At 40.4% G+C, this 20,740-nt stretch overlaps 1 protein-coding gene across 1 annotated transcript in view; it reads left to right on the top strand.

The window, feature by feature from the left end:
- Positions 1-20,740, top strand: part of ABCA1 (ATP binding cassette subfamily A member 1) — a 126,453-nt gene that overhangs the window by 48,106 nt on the left and 57,607 nt on the right. The window contains exon 7 of the mRNA XM_049770919.1: positions 15,374-15,466. Within this exon, the coding sequence (XP_049626876.1) occupies positions 15,374-15,466 (93 nt within the window). The remainder of the gene's footprint in view (positions 1-15,373; positions 15,467-20,740) is intronic.

Genomic DNA, 20,740 nt, shown 5'->3' with positions numbered 1-20,740 from the left:
TGGTAGATGGCCTTCACTATATTGAGAAAGGTTCCCTCCATTCCCATCTTGCTGAGAGTTTTGATCAAGAATGGGTGTTGGACCTTATCAAATGCTTTCTCTGCATCTATTGATATGATCATGTGGTTTTTATTTTTCTTGTTATTGATGTTGTGTATTATGTTGATAGACTTACGGATGTTAAACCAGCCTTGCATTCCTGGGATGAAACCTACTTGATCGTAGTGGATGATCTTTTTAACGAGGCATTGAATCCTATTTGCCAGGATTTTGTTGAGGATCTTTGCATCTGCATTCATCAGTGATATTGGTCTGTAATTTTTTTTTTTAGTAGCGTCTCTGTCTGGTTTAGGTATCAAGGTGATGTTGGCTTCATAAAAGCTATTTGGAAGTGTTTCTGTTTATTCAATTTTATGAAAGAGTCTTGCCAAGATTGGCAGTAGTTCCTCTTGGAAAGTTTGATAGAATTCATTAGTGAATCCATCTGGACCTGGGCTTTTGTTTTTCGGCAGACATTGGATTACTGTTTTAATTTCATCAATGGTGATGGGGGTGTTTAGATATGCTACATCCTCTTCCTTCAACCGTGGAAGATTATAAGAGTCCAAGAATTTATCCATTTCTTCCAGGTTCTCATTTTTAGTGGCGTAGAGTTTTTCAAAGTAGTTTCTGATTACCCTTTGAATCTCTGTCATATCAGTAGTGATCTCTCCTTTTTCATTCCTGATACGAGTTATCAAGTTTCTCTCTCTCTCTTTCTTTGTTAGGTTTGCCAGTGGACTATCAATCTTGTTTATTTTTTCAAAGAACCAACTTCTGATTTCGTTGATCTTTCGGATTGTTTTTTGAGTTTCCACTTCGTTGATTTCTGCTCTCAGCTTTGTTATTTCCTTCTGTCTTCCTATTCTTGGGTCCTTTTGTTGAGCATTTTCTAGTTCTATTAGCTGTGTCATTAAGCTACTCAGGTAAGCTCCTTCTTCCTTCCTGATGTGTGCTTGCAAAGCTATAAATTTTCCTCTCAGTACTGCTTTTGCTGTGCCCCGTAAGTTCTGATAGTTTGTGTCTTTATTGTCATTTGTTTCCAGGAACCTTTTGATTTCCTCCTTGATTTCATCTCGGACCCACTGGTTATTGAGCATGAGGCTGTTTAACTTCCAGGTGTTAAAGTGTTTCTTCTGAGTCCCTTTGGAGTTCACAAATAATTTCAGAGCCTTGTGGTCAGCGAAGGTAGTCTGCAAAATTTCTATCCTCTTGATCTTATGGAGGTATGTTTTATGTGCCAGCATGTAGTCTATCCTGGAGAATGTCCCATGTACATTGGAGAAGAATGTGTATCCAGGTTTCTGGGGATGGAGTGTCCTATATATATCCACTAGGCCTCTTTCTTCCATTTCTCTCCTCAGGTCTAGTATATTCTTGTTGGGTTTCAGTCTGGTTGACCTATCCAGTGTTGACAAAGCCGTGTTCAGGTCCCCCACAATTATTGTGTTGTTGATATTATTTTTCAGATTTGTCAACAGTTGTATTAAATATTTTTCTGGCCCCTCATTCGGTGCATATATGTTTAGGAGAGTGAATTCTTCCTGCTCTACGTACCCCTTGATTAATATAAAATGTCCATCTTTGTCCCTTAGAACGTTCCTGAGTATAAAATTTGCATTATCTGATATTAGTATGGCCACTCCAGCTTTTTTATGGGTGTTGTTTGCTTGGATAACTTTTCTCCAGCCTTTTATTTTGAGTCTATGTTTGTTCTGACTATTCAGGTGCGTTTCTTGTAGGCAGCAGAAGGTTGGATTGACTTTTTTGATCCATTTAGCCACTCTGTGTCTCTTAACTGGTGCATTTAGTCCATTGACGTTGAGAGAAAGAATTGTCCTGGGATTTAACGTCATCGTTATTTCAAAATTTGGTGTGTCTTTTGGGTAGTCTTGTCTTAGATTAGGTCTTTCAGTTTTTCTCTTAAGACTGGTTTTGTGTCTGTGAAGTTTCTGAGCTGTTTTTTGTCTGTGAAACCATGTATTCTTCCGTCAAACCGGAAAGTGAGTTTTGCTGGGTATAGTATTCTGGGTGAAGCATTCATTTCATTCAGTCTTGTCACAATATCCCACCACTGCTTTCTGGCATTGAGTGTTTCTGGTGACAGGTCTGCTGTAAATCTCAGGGAAGCTTGCTTGAACGTGATTTCCCCTTTTGATCTTGCTGTTTTCAGAATTCTGTCTCTATCTGTGGGATTTGTCATTGTGACTAGGATGTGTCTTGGTGGTTTTTCTGGGGTCTCTTTTGGTTGGTACTCTTCGGGCATGCAGGATTTGATCACATATATTCTTTAGCTCTGGAAGTTTCTCTTTAATGATGTTCTTGACCATTGATTCTTCCTGGAAATTTTCTTCCTGGGTCTCTGGGACTCCAATGATTCTTAACTTGTTTCTGTTGATCTTATCATAGACTTCTATTTTCATCTGTTCCCATTCTTTGACTAATTTTTCCATTGTCTGCTCATTTGCTTTAAGTTTTTTGTCCAATCTCTCCTGCTGTATGGAATTGTTATGTATCTCATCTTCCACAGCACCAAGTCTATTCTCAGCTTCTGATACCCTGTCCCAGAGCTTATCCATTTTGTCATTCACTTTGTTTACTGACTTTTTCAGTCCTGTTAGTTGACAATGTTATTTCAGTTTGGAGTTTTGTGATTTCTGTCTTCATATTTTCTTGGTTCTTATTAGTGTTCTGTTCAACTCGATCCATGGTTTCTTGGAGTCCGTTGAGCATCTTCCATATTGCTAGTCTAAAGTCCTTATCTGAGAGGTTGATTAGTTGGTTGGTCATTATCTGGTCCTCAGAATTGTCATCTTCATTCTCTATGTCTGATGCTGGCCTGCGTTGTTTCCCCATTGTCACACTTGTATTGTGGGTTTTTCTACGTGTTGTGGTGGTATTCATTGTCTATATGATGCAGGCAGCACACTCCTTTGGCTCCTCTGTTTCTGGATGGGCTGACTTGCCTCTAAGGGAGGGGAGTCCTCCGTGGATGAAGCATCACACTGGGTCAAATCTTAGGCTCGAGCATGCAACAGAGAAGACAGTCCAGAGAGAAATGTTTGCTTCTGTGATATAGCGCCGTTCTTAGTGTGATTTTTCCTTCTTGTTGCAATGGAGTTCTTTCCTTAGAAAGAGTGCACTCTTTTTGCCCCACTCGCAAGAGTTTCATGCAAGAGGACAGTAGACAGACATAGACAGGTCACTCACAGTTGGGCCCCATTGGGCCGGTGTACTTTCGCGGATTTTCCCCGCCTGGTGTCACACACAGGAAGCCGGCTTTTGCAAAGCTTTGCCGGTTTTCATGCTCAGTAGTCCCTCCCTGAAAATGGCGTCTGGGCTAGCGATGTTTCTGGAGCCTCTTTTTCCCCCACTGGCAAGAGTTTCATGCAAGAGGACAATAGACAGACATAGACAGGCCACACTCACAGTTTTTCACAGTTGGGCCCCACTGGGCCGGTGTACTTACGCGGATTTTCCCCGCCTGGTGTCACACACAGGGAGCCGGCTTTTGCAAAGCTTTGCCGGTTTTTCACCATGATGACTTTCTCCTGAGTACAATGATGGGCTAACATGTCAAAATATTATCTCTTGGGACAAAGGCAATTAATGCTGAATGGGAACTCATGTTACTTAAGTGTTCATTGTATTTGTACTGCTGAGCTAAAGTGATGGCTAACCTTTTTGAGCCCGCGTGCCCAAACTGCCACACAAAACCAAAAAATTTCCTCAAAAGTGCCAGCACGTCAATTAAACCTTAATAAGATTTTAGTAACTAAAAACTATGTGGCATGTGCCTCATATCTTAATTGCGGACCTTCCTGAGTACCAGCTGCAAGGCCTTCTCGTGCCACCTCTGGCATGCGTGCCATAGGTCTGTAAGTCAGGTTCTTCTGGCAAAAACTTCTTTCTTTCCACTGCTTAGCATGCTGGGTTTGGCTCTACTGTTTAGCTGGGCATCTAAATCTTCCCTCAGCTTCCTGGCAGGACTATCCAAAACCACATGCAGCTTTCTCAGATAGAAGAGTCTACAAAAGTCTTTGTCAACCGTTCTATAATAACCTCAGATCTGTTTTGGACTGCACATGAAGGAACCATAATTGCAGACCAGTAAGGTTTGACCAGTGTGATTTATTTGTTTCTATTGTCAAGGTCTTTAATGATCATATTACTTTTCTATTGCCACATACCTACAGTTTAAGCCACCATTGTCTTCTGAGTGGAAAGTGTCTCATTATAATTTTAATTTTTTTTTTTTTGGTGAGGGGGACTTGGACCACACTTGATGGTGCACAGGGGGTTACTTCTGGCTCTACACTCAGGAATATACTCCTGATATATACTGCTTAAGGGGCATATGCGATGCCAGAGACTGAACCCAGGTTAGCTGTGCACAAGACAAGAGTCCTACCCACTGTAGTATTGCTCTGGCTCTCATTTTGTCTTTGAAAAGTTTCCTCAGTGCCCCTCACTTTTATTATTCCCTCTTTTACCCTATAAATTTTCTCAGAGTAACTCTAAGGCACAATAAACACATACCCTTGGAAAGCACATTACTTCTGAACAAAGAATAAAACATTCATCAACAAAATCAATAAATTACACATGGACCATTTACCTCAGTGCACAGAGAACAAATGTTGAGGCTGAGATTGAAAATTCAGGGAATTCTTTCTGGGTCCTGGATCTGTAGATTTGGGGCTTTCCTCCCATCCTGCAGTTTTACTGTGAATACAGATTTCCTGACAATTATATTAACCAATGTGTGGGCCCTGTGAGCAATAGTGAGAGAATGTATGTGGGAGGGTTCTAATCTTTGGCTCTAGGAGTATACCATTATCCCAGTAATGTAAAGATGGTGCATGATCTTTAAGGTGGGAAAAAGTTGGTTCTAATTCTTGAATTAGTAAGCTTAGAGACTGTACGACTATGTGTTAGATTGTCTTGACTCTGTTGATACCTTCATTTTATAAGGGAAAGTTTTGTTTCTCTGGAACAAAGAGTTTTGTTCTCATGTGTTTTGATGCTTGCAGCACATTCTTGAAAAGGCAGAACTCAGTTCAAGGGACAAAAGAAGTGAAGTGAGGATGCCGTGAAGTTTCTAGAAGACCTATGACCTCATAGGGCTGTGTAAAGGAACAGATGGAAAAGAGTGAACAAAATAATCCTGTCTTGAAGGGTCTTTGTAATCTTTTTAACCCTTTGATAAGGACACAGAATGTAGATGAGGCTTATTATGGCTTTTGGGGACTTACAGTCTTTAAATGTGTGTGCACGCGCATGCATGGGTGTGTATATGTGTTGTAGGAGAAAATATTTGCTTTTCCTCTCTTGCCTGAAATCACGTATTTGTGGTAAGTATCAGATTTTGTTTGTCTTTGTTTGATTTTAATGCCCACCTGTTTACAACATGTGCTTTCACTTGGCAAGAAATTGTAATCATTTGGTAATTTGGGAGAATGACATGCCTCACAGATTTACTCTTCAGATTCTATGTTCACCTGATTCTGAAGCACAGAATTGAGGGTTAAATTGGTGAATTTAGCACTAAGCTAAAGGCAAATTAATATGTTTACTCAACTTGATCTGTACATGCATTTTTGCTTTAGTCATAACTATACCATCCTTGAAAAGTGCTGCCATTTTAAGATTAGTTTCATTATGGCCTCAAATTATGTTTTAGTAGGTATATTCAACTATGTCTGAAAACAAAAAGTATTTTTGAATGCATCAAATTCTTAAATATTAATGGTTAAATCCATAACCAAGTAAATTATTTTTGAAAGATTATTACCATCCCTGAACAGTTAAAATATTAAATGATTCAGTTAAAATATTAAATGATTCTTTTTTTTTTTTTTTTTTTGTTTTTGGGGCCACACCCATTTGATGCTCAGGGGTTTCTCCGGGCTAAGCACTCAGAAAGTGCCCCTGGCTTGAGGGACCATATGGGACGCTGGGGGATTGAACTACGTTCTTCCTTGGCTAGCACTTGCAAGGCAGACACCTTACCTCTAGCCAGCCCCTAAATGATTCTTTAAAGTAAAATTTCATTTCATATAAGTTGTTGGAAAGAGACAGTGGATGATACTTGAATGTGGTATGTGGCTAATTTATTTTTTTTTTTTTTTTGGTTTTTGGGCCACACCCAGTAACGCTCAGGGGTTACTCCTGGCTATGTGCTCAGAAGTTGCTCCTGGCTTGGGGGACCATATGGGACACCGGGGGATCGAACCGCGGTCCGTCCAAGGTTAGCGCAGGCAAGGCAGGCACCTTACCTTTAGCGCCACCGCCCGGCCCCCTGCTAATTTATTTTTTTTATTTATACTGAAACATAAATCCTAGCCCGAATAATATTTCCTGCTTATGGCAAAGTGAAGTAGAGACTTTAATTTACAGAAGTGTTTAAGAGAAGTTTGAAATGTCCCAGTGAATCTTTCATAGCATATTTTTGCAGGAAGAAAACATCATGTATTGCACTATATTGCATACAGCTCAAATGTATGCATACCCACACTCATTTTATTTAGGAAGAGAGTCCCTGAAAAAAATTAGATGCAGGGCCTGAGCGATGGCACAGCAGTAAGGCATTTGCCTTGCGTGCAGCTGACCTAGAACAGACTGCAATTTGACCGTTCAGCGTCACCTATGGTTCCTCAAGCCAGGAGCAGTTTTTGAGTTCATAGCCAGGAGTAATCCCTGAGCATCACTGAGTATGGCCCAAAATTTAAAAAAAATATTATGCAGACAAAATTTTTGAAACTTGAAAAGAATTTTAATTGCATTTTAATTTCTAGATATTCTATTTTTTATCTGTGGCTTTCAGTGCATTATTAATACCCTCTCATTATCTTCACTTTTTATAGTGATCATCTATCTATAAATAAATATAAATAAATTCACTAGATATCTAATGAGCCCCAATCTATGCAAATCTTGGATAAGGGAGGGCATGATGAGCAAGGAACAGATTTCTCTGAGTTTCCCTGATGAAAGAGGAGAGGGTAGAGTAAATCAGAAAGGGAACCAATGCTCTGAGAATGATAGACTGTTGGGTGCTGTGTAGCCAACATAATGGAGGTTCCTAAGTGACTTATTCCTAGTCATTGGGGAATATACATTCCTTAAGTTAGGACCTAAGAATAGAAGGTAGCCACAATGATATATAAAGGAGTGTCCTTCGTAGAGTATATGGCATGTACCTAAGACATGAAGTTGGGGAAGATGAGAGAGGAGAGAAATGAGGAGGTGGCATTTAGAGGAAGTGCATATGACTGAATATTTCTGTATGAAACAGAGGTCACCAGGGAAGCCAACGAGAGAAAGAGCAGTAAGACATTTAGAGCCATGGGGCCTCATTCTTAGGGCAATGTAGAGTTACCTTGAGTTCCCAGAGAGGGAGTGACTTGAGGTAATCACGAAACTGAGTCTGTTGTTGCTCTCTGATGTGGGTAGTCATTACCAATGCATTTCTCATCTACCTCATATATTTCCACTTTCCCTTTGTTTTTACTTCCACAAACATTTCTTGAGTGTTTATTTTATTTTATTTCATTTCATTTTATTTCATTTTAATTTGGGTTTTGGGTCACACCCAGCGGTGCTCAGGGGTTACTCCTGGCTGTCTGCTCAGAAATAGCTCCTGGCAGGCACAGGGGACTATATGGGACACCGGGATTCGAACCAACCACCTTTGGTCCTGAATCGGCTGCTTGCAAGGCAAACGCCGCTGTGCTATCTCTCCGGGCCCGAGTGTTTATTTTTAATGTGCCAGCAACAGTGCCATACTTGAAGCTGATTTAATGGACTATACTCAGGAATTTATGTCCAATTGATTTTGCTTGATTACTGCCTTTGAATTTTTTATGAAAAATAATTGAATTATTGAAATAGTGAGGCTATAATGAAATAAGCTATTGTTAGACTCAGAAAATATGGGGCAAAGAGGCCTTTGTCACATGGAGGCCAGTGCCTTGGAATGCCTTGCTTTTGTGAACTATTGCTATATTTTGATGAATACATTTTGTTGAAGTGGTTGGGAATTTTTAAGCAATACAATAAACATTTGTATATTCTTCTTTTAATGGTTTTTATAGTATTTAATTATGATCTAAAAGTATTGAGTAATACATTAATTCCTGTTAGCGCAACACAGAACATAGTCTCTCACTAAATAAAGGTTTTATTTCATTCCCCCCACCACCCATTTTTCTTATTTTACATAAGAAAAAAAGCATTTGCCTACTGTAGTCAGTGAGGACCTGTAAGAGTTCATTGCCATGACCATGTTTTTTAGATAAGAAAACTGATAGTAGGAATTTTAGATTAAATTGTTATTGGAGATCTTTGGAAATAAGATTTGGCAAGCTTTGCCTGCCTTCTGTCAAGGATGTATGAACAGGAAAGCATAGTTAATAGTAAGTACAGTAACGTGGCTTTAAGATTTAATTTTGTGGCCTTATTTCAAGGTATTTTTCTTGGATTTAATTTTATTTATTCTAGTAAGTTAAACATCTTTCAGATGTGATATGTTCTCCTGCCAGCTTTTATGCTTATCCCTCATTTCTGCCATCCCTCCCTTGCTTACCTTTCATTTATTGAAGAAAAAGAAGATTTTAAGAAATCATCCAAGCATACAAAAAGGAAAGAAAATAACAAGAAGAGCACTCATGTGCCATTATCTATCATTTTGCCATGCGTGCTTCATATTCTTGTCAAAAAAATAAAACATTAGGCCAGAGAGATTGTACAGAGGTTAAAGCTCTTGGTTTAAATATTGCCAATCTCTGTTTGAACCGAGCACTGCCCTTAGTGACACCTCAGCAGTGTTTGGTAGAGTCCCCAAATAATGAAAAATAGAAAAAAAGAATAAAACGGGGCCAATAAGGTAGCGCTAGAGGTAAGGCGTCCGCCTTGCAAACGCTAGCCAAGGAAGGACTGCAGTTCGATCCCCCGGCATCCCATATGGTCCCCCCAAGCCAGGGGCAATTTCTGAGCGCTTAGCCAGGAGTAACCCCTGAGCATCAAACAAGTGTGGCCCCAAAAACCAAAAAAAAAAAAAAAGAATAAAACATAGTTGATACCACTTGTGTATTCCCTTCACCTTCAAAGATATCTACTACCAGTGGATTGCAATTTTTCATGCTTTTTACCAGGTATATTTGATTCTGTTAATAAGAATGTTGTGCATTGGCTTGCTGGTCACATTGTATAAATAATTTAATAATAAGTTTTTGATACTTCCCAATGTGTCTTATTTTAGCTGTACCATATTTCACTCTTATGCTAATTGTTCTATTTCTCACTTTTTTCATGTTGTTTATGGTATATATTTTAGCTTATAAAAGTTGGAATTATTTGGGGCCAGAGAGGTAGCACAGTGGTAGGGCGTTTGCCTTTCTGACCCAGGACAGAAAAGGGTTTGATCCCCGGCATCCCATATGGTCCCGAGCCTGCCAGGAGCAATTTCTGAGCACAGAGCCAGGAGTAAATCCTGAGTGCTGCCTGGTGTGGCCCAAAAAATACCCCCCAAAGAGTTGGAGTTATTTATTTGCAATTTTGATTTGGATACTTTATATTTTAAGAAGCCCTTCCCTATGTCAGTCTATAAGTATATTCTCTTTCTGTTTTAAATATCTATCTTAATTAATAACTAGTATTCTAATAGTTTTATACACATATAGTGGTTTGATACATACCACTTGTTAACTTTTATTACTTGAATAATCAGTTGTCCTAGTACTAGTAATTGAGCAGATCTTTTTTATCCCATATTTTATACTATTAGGTTATGGATTTATATCATTTTTTGACATTTATAATGTTCAAACACAGAAAAGTAAAAGGACATTCTAAGCAAAATATCTGGACACTTCATCCTTTGATTTTTTAAGTTTAAGACCAGGGGTATAAGCACATGTGCAAATGTGTGTGTGTGAAAAGTGTGTGTATGTGTGTGTATGTGTGTGTGTGTGTGTGTGTGTGCGCGCGTGTGATTTTTATTGGTTACAATGTCAATACTGTTTATAAATACTAACGTTTAATTTCAGATAAGTGATAAGTCTAAAAAGAATCATAATAGTGGTTTGTCCTGTTATTTATGGGTGGTATAACTACATTTGAAACACTTAACCAGGGGTCTAAGTGATAGCATAGCAGTAGGGCATTTGCCTTGCACATGGCTGACCTGAGACGGGCCCAGGTTCAATCCCCACCATCCCGTATTGTCCCCTAAGCCTGCCAGGAGAGATTTCTGAGCACAAAGCTAGGAGTAATCCCTGAGTGCTATTGGATATGGCTCACCCTCCCATCCCTCCCCAACAAAAGGAAAAAAAAAAGAAACATTTAACCAGTGATTCTCTTAGAGAACAAAATCTGCATTCAACAAGTTAACCAAGCAAATTGAAGCTCACAGTATGATGTCTAAATCATATACTAAAATACTGTACTGATTAATGCCTGAATATTTGAACTGAGATCTAGCAGTTAAAGCAAGTTCTTTATTCTGTGTCTGTGGTCAGTTATGTTTGTGGGTTAGTCATGCATTAGGCCCATGGAGCTTTGTTGACTTTTGTGTTGTTTTAAAAATAAGACCAATAAGCCTGCCTCAGTATTATGACATTTAGATGAAAACCCTGAAGGAAAAAAAAATATCACTATCTGAAATTTAAATTCATTCTGACGGGGAAGATATAGCCTCAAAAATGTGAATTATTGATTGATTTGTAGTCTTCAGGGCAGAGATGACTGCTAATGGAGCCAAAGGGCTAGCTTGGGGACTGGGATTTTAGCAAGGCTTTTTTTGTTTGTTTTTGGTGTCTTACATTCACCATTATATTTGAAGCATCTTGGTTGATTGCTGTTTCTTAGTGCTCCACGTTCCAAAGTAGGCTGCATTGTGTGGATCAGAAAGATGCTTCGCAAACACCCATATATATCAAATAATTCACTGCGAAAAGAGGCATGAAGAGTATCTAAATGTCCTGTCTTAAACCTCAGCGTATAAGACATCCCTGAACACTTGAGGGTCACACACCTTGATTGTGATTTAGTTTCTGGGGCTGAGAATCTGCATACTAAACAAGCACCACCAGTGGTTCTGGTAGAGGAACTCCTGAACCCATTTATCTTGTGAAACCTATTATCCATCAGCTTCTGTCATCATTTGGGTTGTGCACAAGTTCTGCTCGAGCCTTGGTTTAGAGGTGAATGTGGCCTTCTTTTAGTGCAGTGGATCCCACCTATTTCATATTTTTAGTTGAATACTTCTTTTTAATTGACTCACTTCATTACTACGACGAAAGTAGAAGATACATGACTATATAAACATTTGTATATGTACATTATATCTATATGTGTATGTGTACATATGTATTATGTCAGGTAATAAATTTTCCTTCATTTTTTTTCAGTTTCAGTGTCAACATTGGGGTCTATGTGCATAATATAACTTATTATTTTGGTTTTTGAAGGCCACACCCAGAGGTGCTCAGGGGACCACATAGGGTGCCAGGAATCAAACCAGGTTGGCTTTGTGTGAGGCAAGCTCCCTTCCTGTTTTACTATTTCTTCACTCTCTATTTGCTTAATTTTTATTTATCCTTTAACACATATATTTATACACATATTTTTGTTTGTTTTTGTTTTTGATTTTTGGGTCACACCCGGCAGCACTCAGGGGTTACTCCTGGCTCCTTGCTCAGAAATCGGCCCTGGCAGGCACAGGGGACCATATGGGATGCCGGGATTCGAACCACCAACCTTCTGCATGAAAGGCAAACGCCTTACCTCCATGCCATCTCTCTGGCCCCAATTTTATACACATATTTTATCTCCTTAACATTATTATTATTTTTCTTCTCAAATACTAGGGAAAGGAAAGTATTACAGGCTTATAGGGGAGTGAAAAAGATTTATCTTTAGACTTCAGTCTTACACTTGCACTGAGGAGCTTTAGAAACAGCACCTTGGAGTATGGCTACTGCGCAAAGTGACAATTCTAAATCTCTTAGAAGACCTCTGAAAAGACCCTCTGGAGGAAGGTTTTGTCAGCAGGAGGGAAAGGGAACTAAATGCTAGCATGAAACAGGAGGGGAGGGGACTATCTTTTCAGGGACCAGAGACAAGTTTGTAATGGAAGTCTCTTCAGTTTTGGAAGTGCATTTTATGGTACATGAATGCAGGGATGAAACTATTTACAGTTGTGAGTATTCTACTATTCTGCAGTGTGTGCTGGTGTGTCCTTGAGTTGCTGGTGAAGGCATGGTGACTCATGCACATTCCATTTTTTCTGGTGCACTGCTGAGGAAATGGAGGCGTAGGGAGAATTGAGCTATTGGCCCAGGGTTCTGTACTCAACTTAGGCTCAAGTAGCCACAGAAAAGAGAGGGGAACAGTGTGATAGAAACGTTCATCTTATTTTTACTCTAATTTCATGAAAGAAATGGCTGTGGTACCAAGTTTAAATTTTAAAAATGTGTATTAAGCCTTTTTTTATGTTGCTTACTAATTCGGAGTGGGTGTCTTGTTGTGGGCCTCCCAGTGTACACACAATTAACTAATTAATTTTATGTCTTCCAATGAAGACATCAGCATGGGGGAAACGGGTTCCTTACTGCCTTTGATCTGGAGATTCTACTTAGATGATGATAAATATGAGCTTGAGAGAAGTGAATAAACAAAAACTATCATAATTTTGCTCATGAATTATCTTATGGATAATTCTCTGGGTTGAAGCAGAGATACTTCTCTAAGGTTATTGTGTAAGGAATGCATCGAGTCATCAAAGACTGGGAAAGAGGGAGCATAATCTACTTGTATGCAAGACGTACACATATACGTAAGTTAGACAAGTTCTATTTCTGGAACCTTAGAGAGATATTATCAGACTTTATCTTGACTATGTTGATGATTATGATGATGATGTTAGGTGAAGAACTTTATTTGCTTTTGGAGATTTCTTTAAATATATGGAGATCTTAAGGGCTGGAGAGATAGGGCAGTGGGTAGAGAGCTTGCCTTTCACATGGTTCACCCCGGTTCAATCCTCAGCACTCTACAGGTTACCTTGACCACTATCAGAAATGATTCTTGAGTCAGAGCCAGGAGTAAGTCCTGAGAATCATCAAGCAAACAAACTTGTCTTGATTAAGATTCTCATTAATAATGGTTCCTCATGTACATAATTCCAACACCCCACCATCTTCTTCTCCTAGACCCCAGCATCTCTCCCTCTTAATCCTTTCCACATCCAACTCCATTGAAAGGATCAGTTCTCCCCTTATATTGCTTTTGGATTCTTATTGCTACCTTGCTGTGTGTCTTAATCTCCGCTATAGAGATCATTTCAGTTCTATTATTCTTCATTTGGCTGAATTCACGCAGCATGATACCCTCTACTTCTATCCATTTTGCTTCAAATTCCATGATTTTGTTCCCTTCTTCAAGGGAAACATTAAAAACTGTTGTTGCTTCCAGGAATGATCTCCAGTCTTAGCTTTCTTTGTTTGTTTTTGGGCCACACCTGATGATGCTCAGGGGTAACTCCTGACTCTGTGCTCAGAAATTGCTCCTGGCTTGGTGGACTATATGGGATGCTGAGGATCAAACCATGGTCCATCCTAGGTCAGCAGTGTGCAAGGCAAGCACCCTACCACTGCGCCACTGCTCTGACCCCTTAGCTATTTTTGGTACAGTCTATGTTAGGATTTCATGGCAGTCTAATTCTAATTCTAATAAGACTAATTCCACAAGTCCAACCTTCTCTAGGTTCTCTAGTTGACTAATGCTAAATAACATGCTCATTTAAGTGCCTAGCAACAACAGAGTATCCCCGTAAATCCCCCCCCCCACCTTCATTTGACAGTATAAATGATTGTGGGTGTACCTATTTAAGACCCTAGACCCACCCATTTCTGGGAGGGGTCTTGGGAACCGGATAGTAGGTGTAACTTTACCTGCGAGCCCCTCCCATTCCTGGGAGGGGTCTGGGAAAAGGTAGATAAGGCTTGGACCAAGGGAATTCGGCCCTTTTTGGCTTTTTGCCCTTTTGGCTCTTTGCCCTTTCTGCGCTGCTGTGCGCTCTGGCTTTTGGGTTTCTGTGTTCTGGTCTTTGACCAGCATGGAGCCCAAAGGGAAAATGGCTAACAGGAAATAAGATGCAGGGCTAGCTAAGAATGGCTGAATGCTTAAAAGGTTATAATATAGGCCACATATGTGGTGGATAGGGCATGAATAAAGCTGATGCTTCCTGATGCCTGTTTCTGGATGAATTTGATTCCGCCATTCACCTAAACCTGGGACCCACCAGCTGAATGGGGATTGCGGAGCCACGTGGCCTGGGATGGCAGAGAAAAATCCCTCCATCCACCTCTATCCAGCACCATCAAATGATGAATTGGATTTTCTGTCATTCTCTTTAAGAAGCCTGAAAACTCAAAACCAAACTGGGGCTCTTCAGTAGTTGCAAATATGGTCCCTGGATCTGTGCATCATTATTATTTTCTCGTCTGGCTTTCTAAACTAACTTATATTTTCCACGACCTAATTATTTTCTTTATAGCTAGGTGGCATGTCATATATAAATATATATATATATGTTCATATATAAATGAAGTAATGAATCAAGGCAAATATTTGATTAAAAGTGGACATAACAGGAAGTATTCTATGTCAGTATTTTCAGTCTTAAAAATAGTGGTGCCCTGAACAGAATGAAGGAGAATTCTTTTTTGAACTTCTAGCTGATTTATAATTTTTAGTTCTTTTTCATTTTCTCAAGGCCATGCCTATGCTGCTCATCTTGAAGAAGTTGTTAGGAATTAATGCATTGCATAAACCTAGAAATAAAGCATTGCATAAATCTAGACTTTCCCTGCAGGAGGTGTTTTTTATCTGTTGTATATTAGCCAGTTTGCAGCAATATACTCCTACACAATTGGAAAGCTTTTTATCAAATTTATTCTTTCTGTGTAGGAGTCTTCTCACAGGTACTCTCTAGTAATGCTTGCCCTGGTAGTACAGACCTGATGCTTGGTCCAATAATGCTCCAGGACACCATGGCTTTACCTAACAGTGATTTGGAGGCGACATGTTCCCAGGGGTCCAACATGGAACCTCATGCATGCAAGGCGTACTATCCAGCCCTTTGAGCTAGTTCTCTACCCCCAAGATTTAATAATTGTTCTCTGCAATAAGCACTATAGTAATTTTCTGTCTTGTTTTGGTTGGGAGTGGTTTCCTTGAATATGAAACTCAAGATTTTGAATATTCTTTATTTCCAACAGAAATGTCAGGTTTGCAATTGAGTTTAAAACATTTATTTTTTCTATTTCAGACAGAACTGAATTCCACATCTTTCTTCCCCAACAAGGAGCTGGCTGAAGCCACCCAGACATTGTTGGATAGTCTTGGAACTCTCGCCCAAGAGGTAAGACTTTTCACTATCATTTATTTTGATTTATTTTTAAATGCTGAGTTTGACAAAGCAGCTTCTTTGAATATTATAGGAAATATAAAACCAGTTTTTGAAGCATAAAAGATCTGAAAAGTTTTCTGGTATGATAGCCACAGATGAAGGAACCAAGACAAATAGTTGTCTCAGAGCCGATTAGTTGTGTCTTAAAGCCCACTATCTAGTTGGAACTTTCTCCTTTTTTTTTTTTAACTTTCCCTTGTAAATTACTGAACACATTTGTAAAGTGGACAATCCCTCACCCCACCCTCAACCCATCCCTCCTATGTTGCTTTTGTCTTACCAGAAACTTCACTTTTTTATTTTCCAATAGCAAGACCATGTAAGTATTTTTAACAAAATTCCTGTTTGCTAACTAAAGGGAAAAATCATGGTGTCCCTCATTTAGATTTTTATCTGGCAGACATCTGCCCTTTGAGGTTTGACTTTGACAGTGTTGTCTCTTGGTGAACATGGAGTTGAGTTTGCCTTTCAGGTTCACAGATTGAGTAATATGTCAGAATGACCTTTGTTATAGGATCAGAAAGCTTATAGATGCTTGCAAAAGCAGTTTACCTTTTTCCCCATCTCTTAGTGTGGGCAAGCTTTTGGACATCTAACTTTATTTCATAATTACCTTGAAAGGAAAAACTGTTGGGAGCTCAGGCTATGAGAGGCAGAGCCCTGGAGCAGAGGACAGATGCTGGCTTCAAGTTAGGACATTGGAGAGCAGTGATAAGTGAGAATGGTTTTTGGATCCTGTCCAGGGTTTTGAGTGGCTTCTCTACCTTATTTGTTGGTATTTTGGATATTTCATCAAATACAGAAACCTTGTGTTTTCTGAGAATAAAAGCTTTGGCATGTTCTTTGTGGAAACTGCAGAACATGCCGAAAACATAGAAAACACAGCGATTAAATATTGTTGATCCTTTGGTGCATTGTTTTCACTCTGTTTTTCTCTTTTTTACTTTACTTTTGAATTCTGATCTCTGGTGTCTGACTCAAGAGCCTTGGCTTTCAAGGCTGAGTCCTCCTCCAGCCTACACTCTGTGTGATTCTGGCTTGGAATGCTGGTGACCTTTCTGGAGATGGAGAAGTTGCGTCAGCCAGGGTTCACTCCAGAGGCAAAAGACACAGATTGCCCTGACCATCGGGCTCTTTTGTCGGGTCCTGTAAGTTGACACTGACCCGCCTGGACTCTTTCGGATCCCCTCCCAGGTTTAGAGAAAACCAACCAGAGACTGTAACATTGGAGACTGGCTGTCTCTAAACTATGGGTCTGGTTACAGCTGTTTCCTCTTACATCACTCCCCTGACTTTCTTTCTGGGGTAAAAAAATAATTGAAAGCACAGGGTACTTTCATTGCTGATGTGGCAGAAATGCTCCAGCTAAGCTTGATACTTGTTTTTAGTAACTTTGTCTTTTTTCTTTGTGCCCTGCTTGCTTTTGCATCGAAGGTAAATTAAGGGGCACCCAATTCTCCAAATAGAATTTCTAGAGGCTCTTTACTCACAAGTTATTGATTGTCTAACTTTCTATTGCTTTAAAACAAATAAAGAAAGATAATAAGTAAATTCACTTGTTTATTTAGTCAGTGTTTGTAAAACTATCGATTGTTTTGGCCAAAGCACTACACTTGTAAGTGAATATTTTTTACGGTGCTTCTCTTACCCAAATTCCTTGACAATTGCGAGCAAGTTTTCTTATGCCCCTTGAAGGATGACTCTGAGACTAATCAGAGTCAGCCAACTTACCCACAGTACCCAGCTGGCAAAATGGAGAGACAAATTCATATCAGTTGCAGCCCAAATTCATGATCTTGGTGCTAGAATTTACTTTTTTATTCATCAAATTCTGGTGGTAAGTGGAATAGATTTGAAAGGAGACTCTTCAAGGGAAACAAATGTGGGCATAGTTATTGAGTGAAAGTGGAGCTCAAAGAGCTGGATAAGTGATTGTCTGATAAGACTAGGCAGACTGGAGTAGAAGAAGTACTTATTAGCCACCCAGAACCTTCCTAGAGCCAGTATTGCTAGATGGTGCCACAGTGAGAACGCCCATTTTCCTATTATCATATGACTTGTGTGGGGTGTGACTGAAGCAAACAAGATGAGGTGACAGCAGGGATATGTGCAGTGAGGACAGCAATGCTAGGTAAGGGAGGCAAGAGTGGTGAGGAATGGATTTGAAAGGGGTGGGGAGATAACCATGAAAGTCCTCTGATAGAGTGACAATTGAACCTGAGAAAATGAAAATGTGGCCCACACTTGAAGCAGAAGATTCTGCAGATGCAGAGCCAGGGATGGAGAACATGGTTACGACACATTAAAGGGGCCAGAGAGAGAGAGCACAGTGGGTAAAGTACTTGACTGGCTGGTTACCACTGACCAAGCTTCAATTCCTAGCACTGGTTCCCTGACTCCTTTATGAGTAATCCCTGAGCACAAAGCCAGTAGTTAGCTCTATGCACAGCCAGATTTAAATTTGTTTGTTTGTTTTTGGTCACACCCGGCAGCGCTCATGGGTTACTCCTGGCTCTATGTTCAGAAATTGCTCCTGGCAGGCTCAGGGGATCATACGGGATGCTGGGATTCGAACCACCGTCCTTCTGCATGCAAGGCAAATGCCCTATCTCAATGCTATATCTTCGGCCCCTTAAAATTACTTTTAGGAAAGAAAAAGAGACGACTCATTAAAGAGCATGAGGGAGGCTAGTGTGGCCAGAGCAGAGTGAGCAGCTAACTGGGTGGCCAGAGAGTAGATGCTGCAGCTGCTGAGTGCTGTGCATCTTGTCAGGCTGGATGGATACTGAGTGCACTAAGATAGCAGAGAAAACATTGTGTGCAATATAGAGTAGGAGACTGTATGCACCCTGACTGTACAATGAGAACATACTCTTAAGGTGGCCAGGGAAGACAGACTTTAGCTATTTGAGAAAGCAGCAAATAACTAGGTTCCAAAGACTATGGTTAAACAGCATGATTGGAGCTGGGTGATCCAGAACCAGATTTCCTGTGTTGGGGTCTTAACCCAGTGAGTACATCTGGGTGTGAGTGAAGAATGAATAGTGAGCTGTTTGCATCCAGGACAGGTTCTGGAAGGAGCCATCTGTTGGGAAAAACTGGGTCATTCTTGGCATTTTTGTTCAAAGTAGTGCTGGTTTTTCTTGTGAGTTTTTTTTTTTTTTTTTTTTGCTTGTTCTCCTGGTTGGGGATGCTAGGATGGAGGTTGACAGGCCATCCTGGTGAGAAGTGAATGGCTCAGTCATTTACTTCAAAGGCTCCAAGGCAAGACACTGTCCCTCTAAAGGCACAGACGTGTGTGTCCCTTTTCTCAGTGAGTCTGACAAAACAGTTCAGAAAATCTAGTTATCTAATAGGGTTCTTGGTGTGTTCCACGCTCCCTCTAGGGGCAAGACATCTTCAGGACATTAAACCGCCTCTCCAATAACTACTTCCTCTCTGGAAACAAAAGGCAGAGACATAGCTAGAGAGCACTGACCTGAGTGTGGGTTTTGTATACAGGAAGCCCATGCTCCCTTTCCTTTGAGCACTGAACTGGGTGTAGTAACCCCTGTATCCAAAGCTGGCTATGGTTCTCAGATCAAAATTAATAAAAAGAAAAGACAGAAGCTCTAAGCAGCCAGGACTGTGTTACTCAGAGGAACCAGTGGGTCTTGTGAGATGGGGGATGGGCTATAAGGGATCTGAGCCAGTGCAGGACCCTTCTAAGCATGTACTGTCCCCTCCCCACTCTCCTAGCTCCACCTTCTAGGTGGAGAGAATCTGTGATCATCCAGGAATGGAGGGATTCATTAATGATTGTAAAATATATGGAAAGGCAAAGTGCCTGATAAATATTTAATCAGACAAACAATCAGGCCCTAAGTGCCTTAAGGTGCTGGAGCACTTTTGTCTGTGAGACCAAATGCTGTGGAATGTATCGTATTTTTCATACCAGAAGACATACATTTTTCCCCCAAAATGTGCATCTTATGGAGCAAGTGCCATCTGGAGTTGAAGTCTGAGTGCAGGGGAGGAGAGCATCTAAAAACTATGTGTATCTTATGGTCAGGTACATCTTATGGAACAAAAAATACTGTAATATTACAGCTACTATAATAGCTGTAACTCATAGCTCAGTTCCGGAGACCCTGTCCAAGTGGGCTCTGCTCTGTGCACACTGTCCTTTCTGAGCTGGGGGCATTTATTCTCATCACAGTCTACTTTAGCTTTATCAGTGCGAGGAGAAAGTAGATCTTCAGGAAAATGAATTTTGTAAGACTGTTAAGTTTCAGGACCAGAGAGATAGTAAGGTGTGTAGGGCACTTAAATGCCTTGCATGTGCTGGCCAGGGTTTGATCCCCGGCATCCCAGATGGTCCTCCTATCATTGCCAGGAGTAATTCCTGAATACAGAGCTAGGAGTAACCCCTGATTATAGACTATTGTGGCCCCCAAACAAAACAAATGAAGAAAAAACTTCCCTCAAAAAAAAAAAAGACTGTAAGCTTTTATTATTTTTAAATTTTATTTTATTGAAACCATTGTGTCCTACAAAGTCCTTCACAGTTGAATTTCAGATAGTCCGTGAATCAGAACCATTCCCACCACCAGTGTCAACTTCTCTTCACCCGTGACCCCAGAGTGCATCCTGTACTACCTTTGCTCCCTGACTTACCAATATAACAGACAGCTTTTTAAGAGGCACAGCTGAAACAAAGATTAGTCTTTCTTTTTCCTCTTCCTCCATTGCACAACTTTTACCTAAGACCAGGATGAACACCTTACCCAGGACCTTTTTTTGGAAGGGAGTTTGAGCTGCTTTAAAAATGAGGTGGCATTCCAGTTGCCACATTGGGTTTCTTTGTTTTCTGGATGCACACACAGCTGCCTAGAGCAATCTCTCCTGTCCCCTGGAGAGAGAGAACTCACAGGAAATAAAGCCTTTTGACAGGGACTCCACAGCTTCAAGGCTGTGCTTTTTTTATTTCTTCATGTGTATCACCATCTCCTAGGCATCTCCCGAGACCTCCGATTCACCTGTAGATTGACAAGTACTGCTGGTGTTGCCCTCCCTGACCATCCTCAGGTCAGCAAAGGATATAGGATGTCCCATCAGGGCTATGTTCTGAAATGGGGCTTTGGGCAGTACAAAGTTTAAGATGTTACTTTCTCTTCTCTACCGCTCCCCCTGCCCCCCACCTCTTTCTACATTCACCTTATCCTGGGCCTCCTGTTTCTTGACACC

The sequence above is a fragment of the Suncus etruscus genome, chromosome 1, assembly GCF_024139225.1.
Source record: "Suncus etruscus isolate mSunEtr1 chromosome 1, mSunEtr1.pri.cur, whole genome shotgun sequence".
In the NCBI taxonomy this organism is placed as follows: Eukaryota; Metazoa; Chordata; class Mammalia; order Eulipotyphla; family Soricidae; genus Suncus; species Suncus etruscus.
This window is presented reverse-complemented; position numbering and strand designations above follow the sequence as displayed.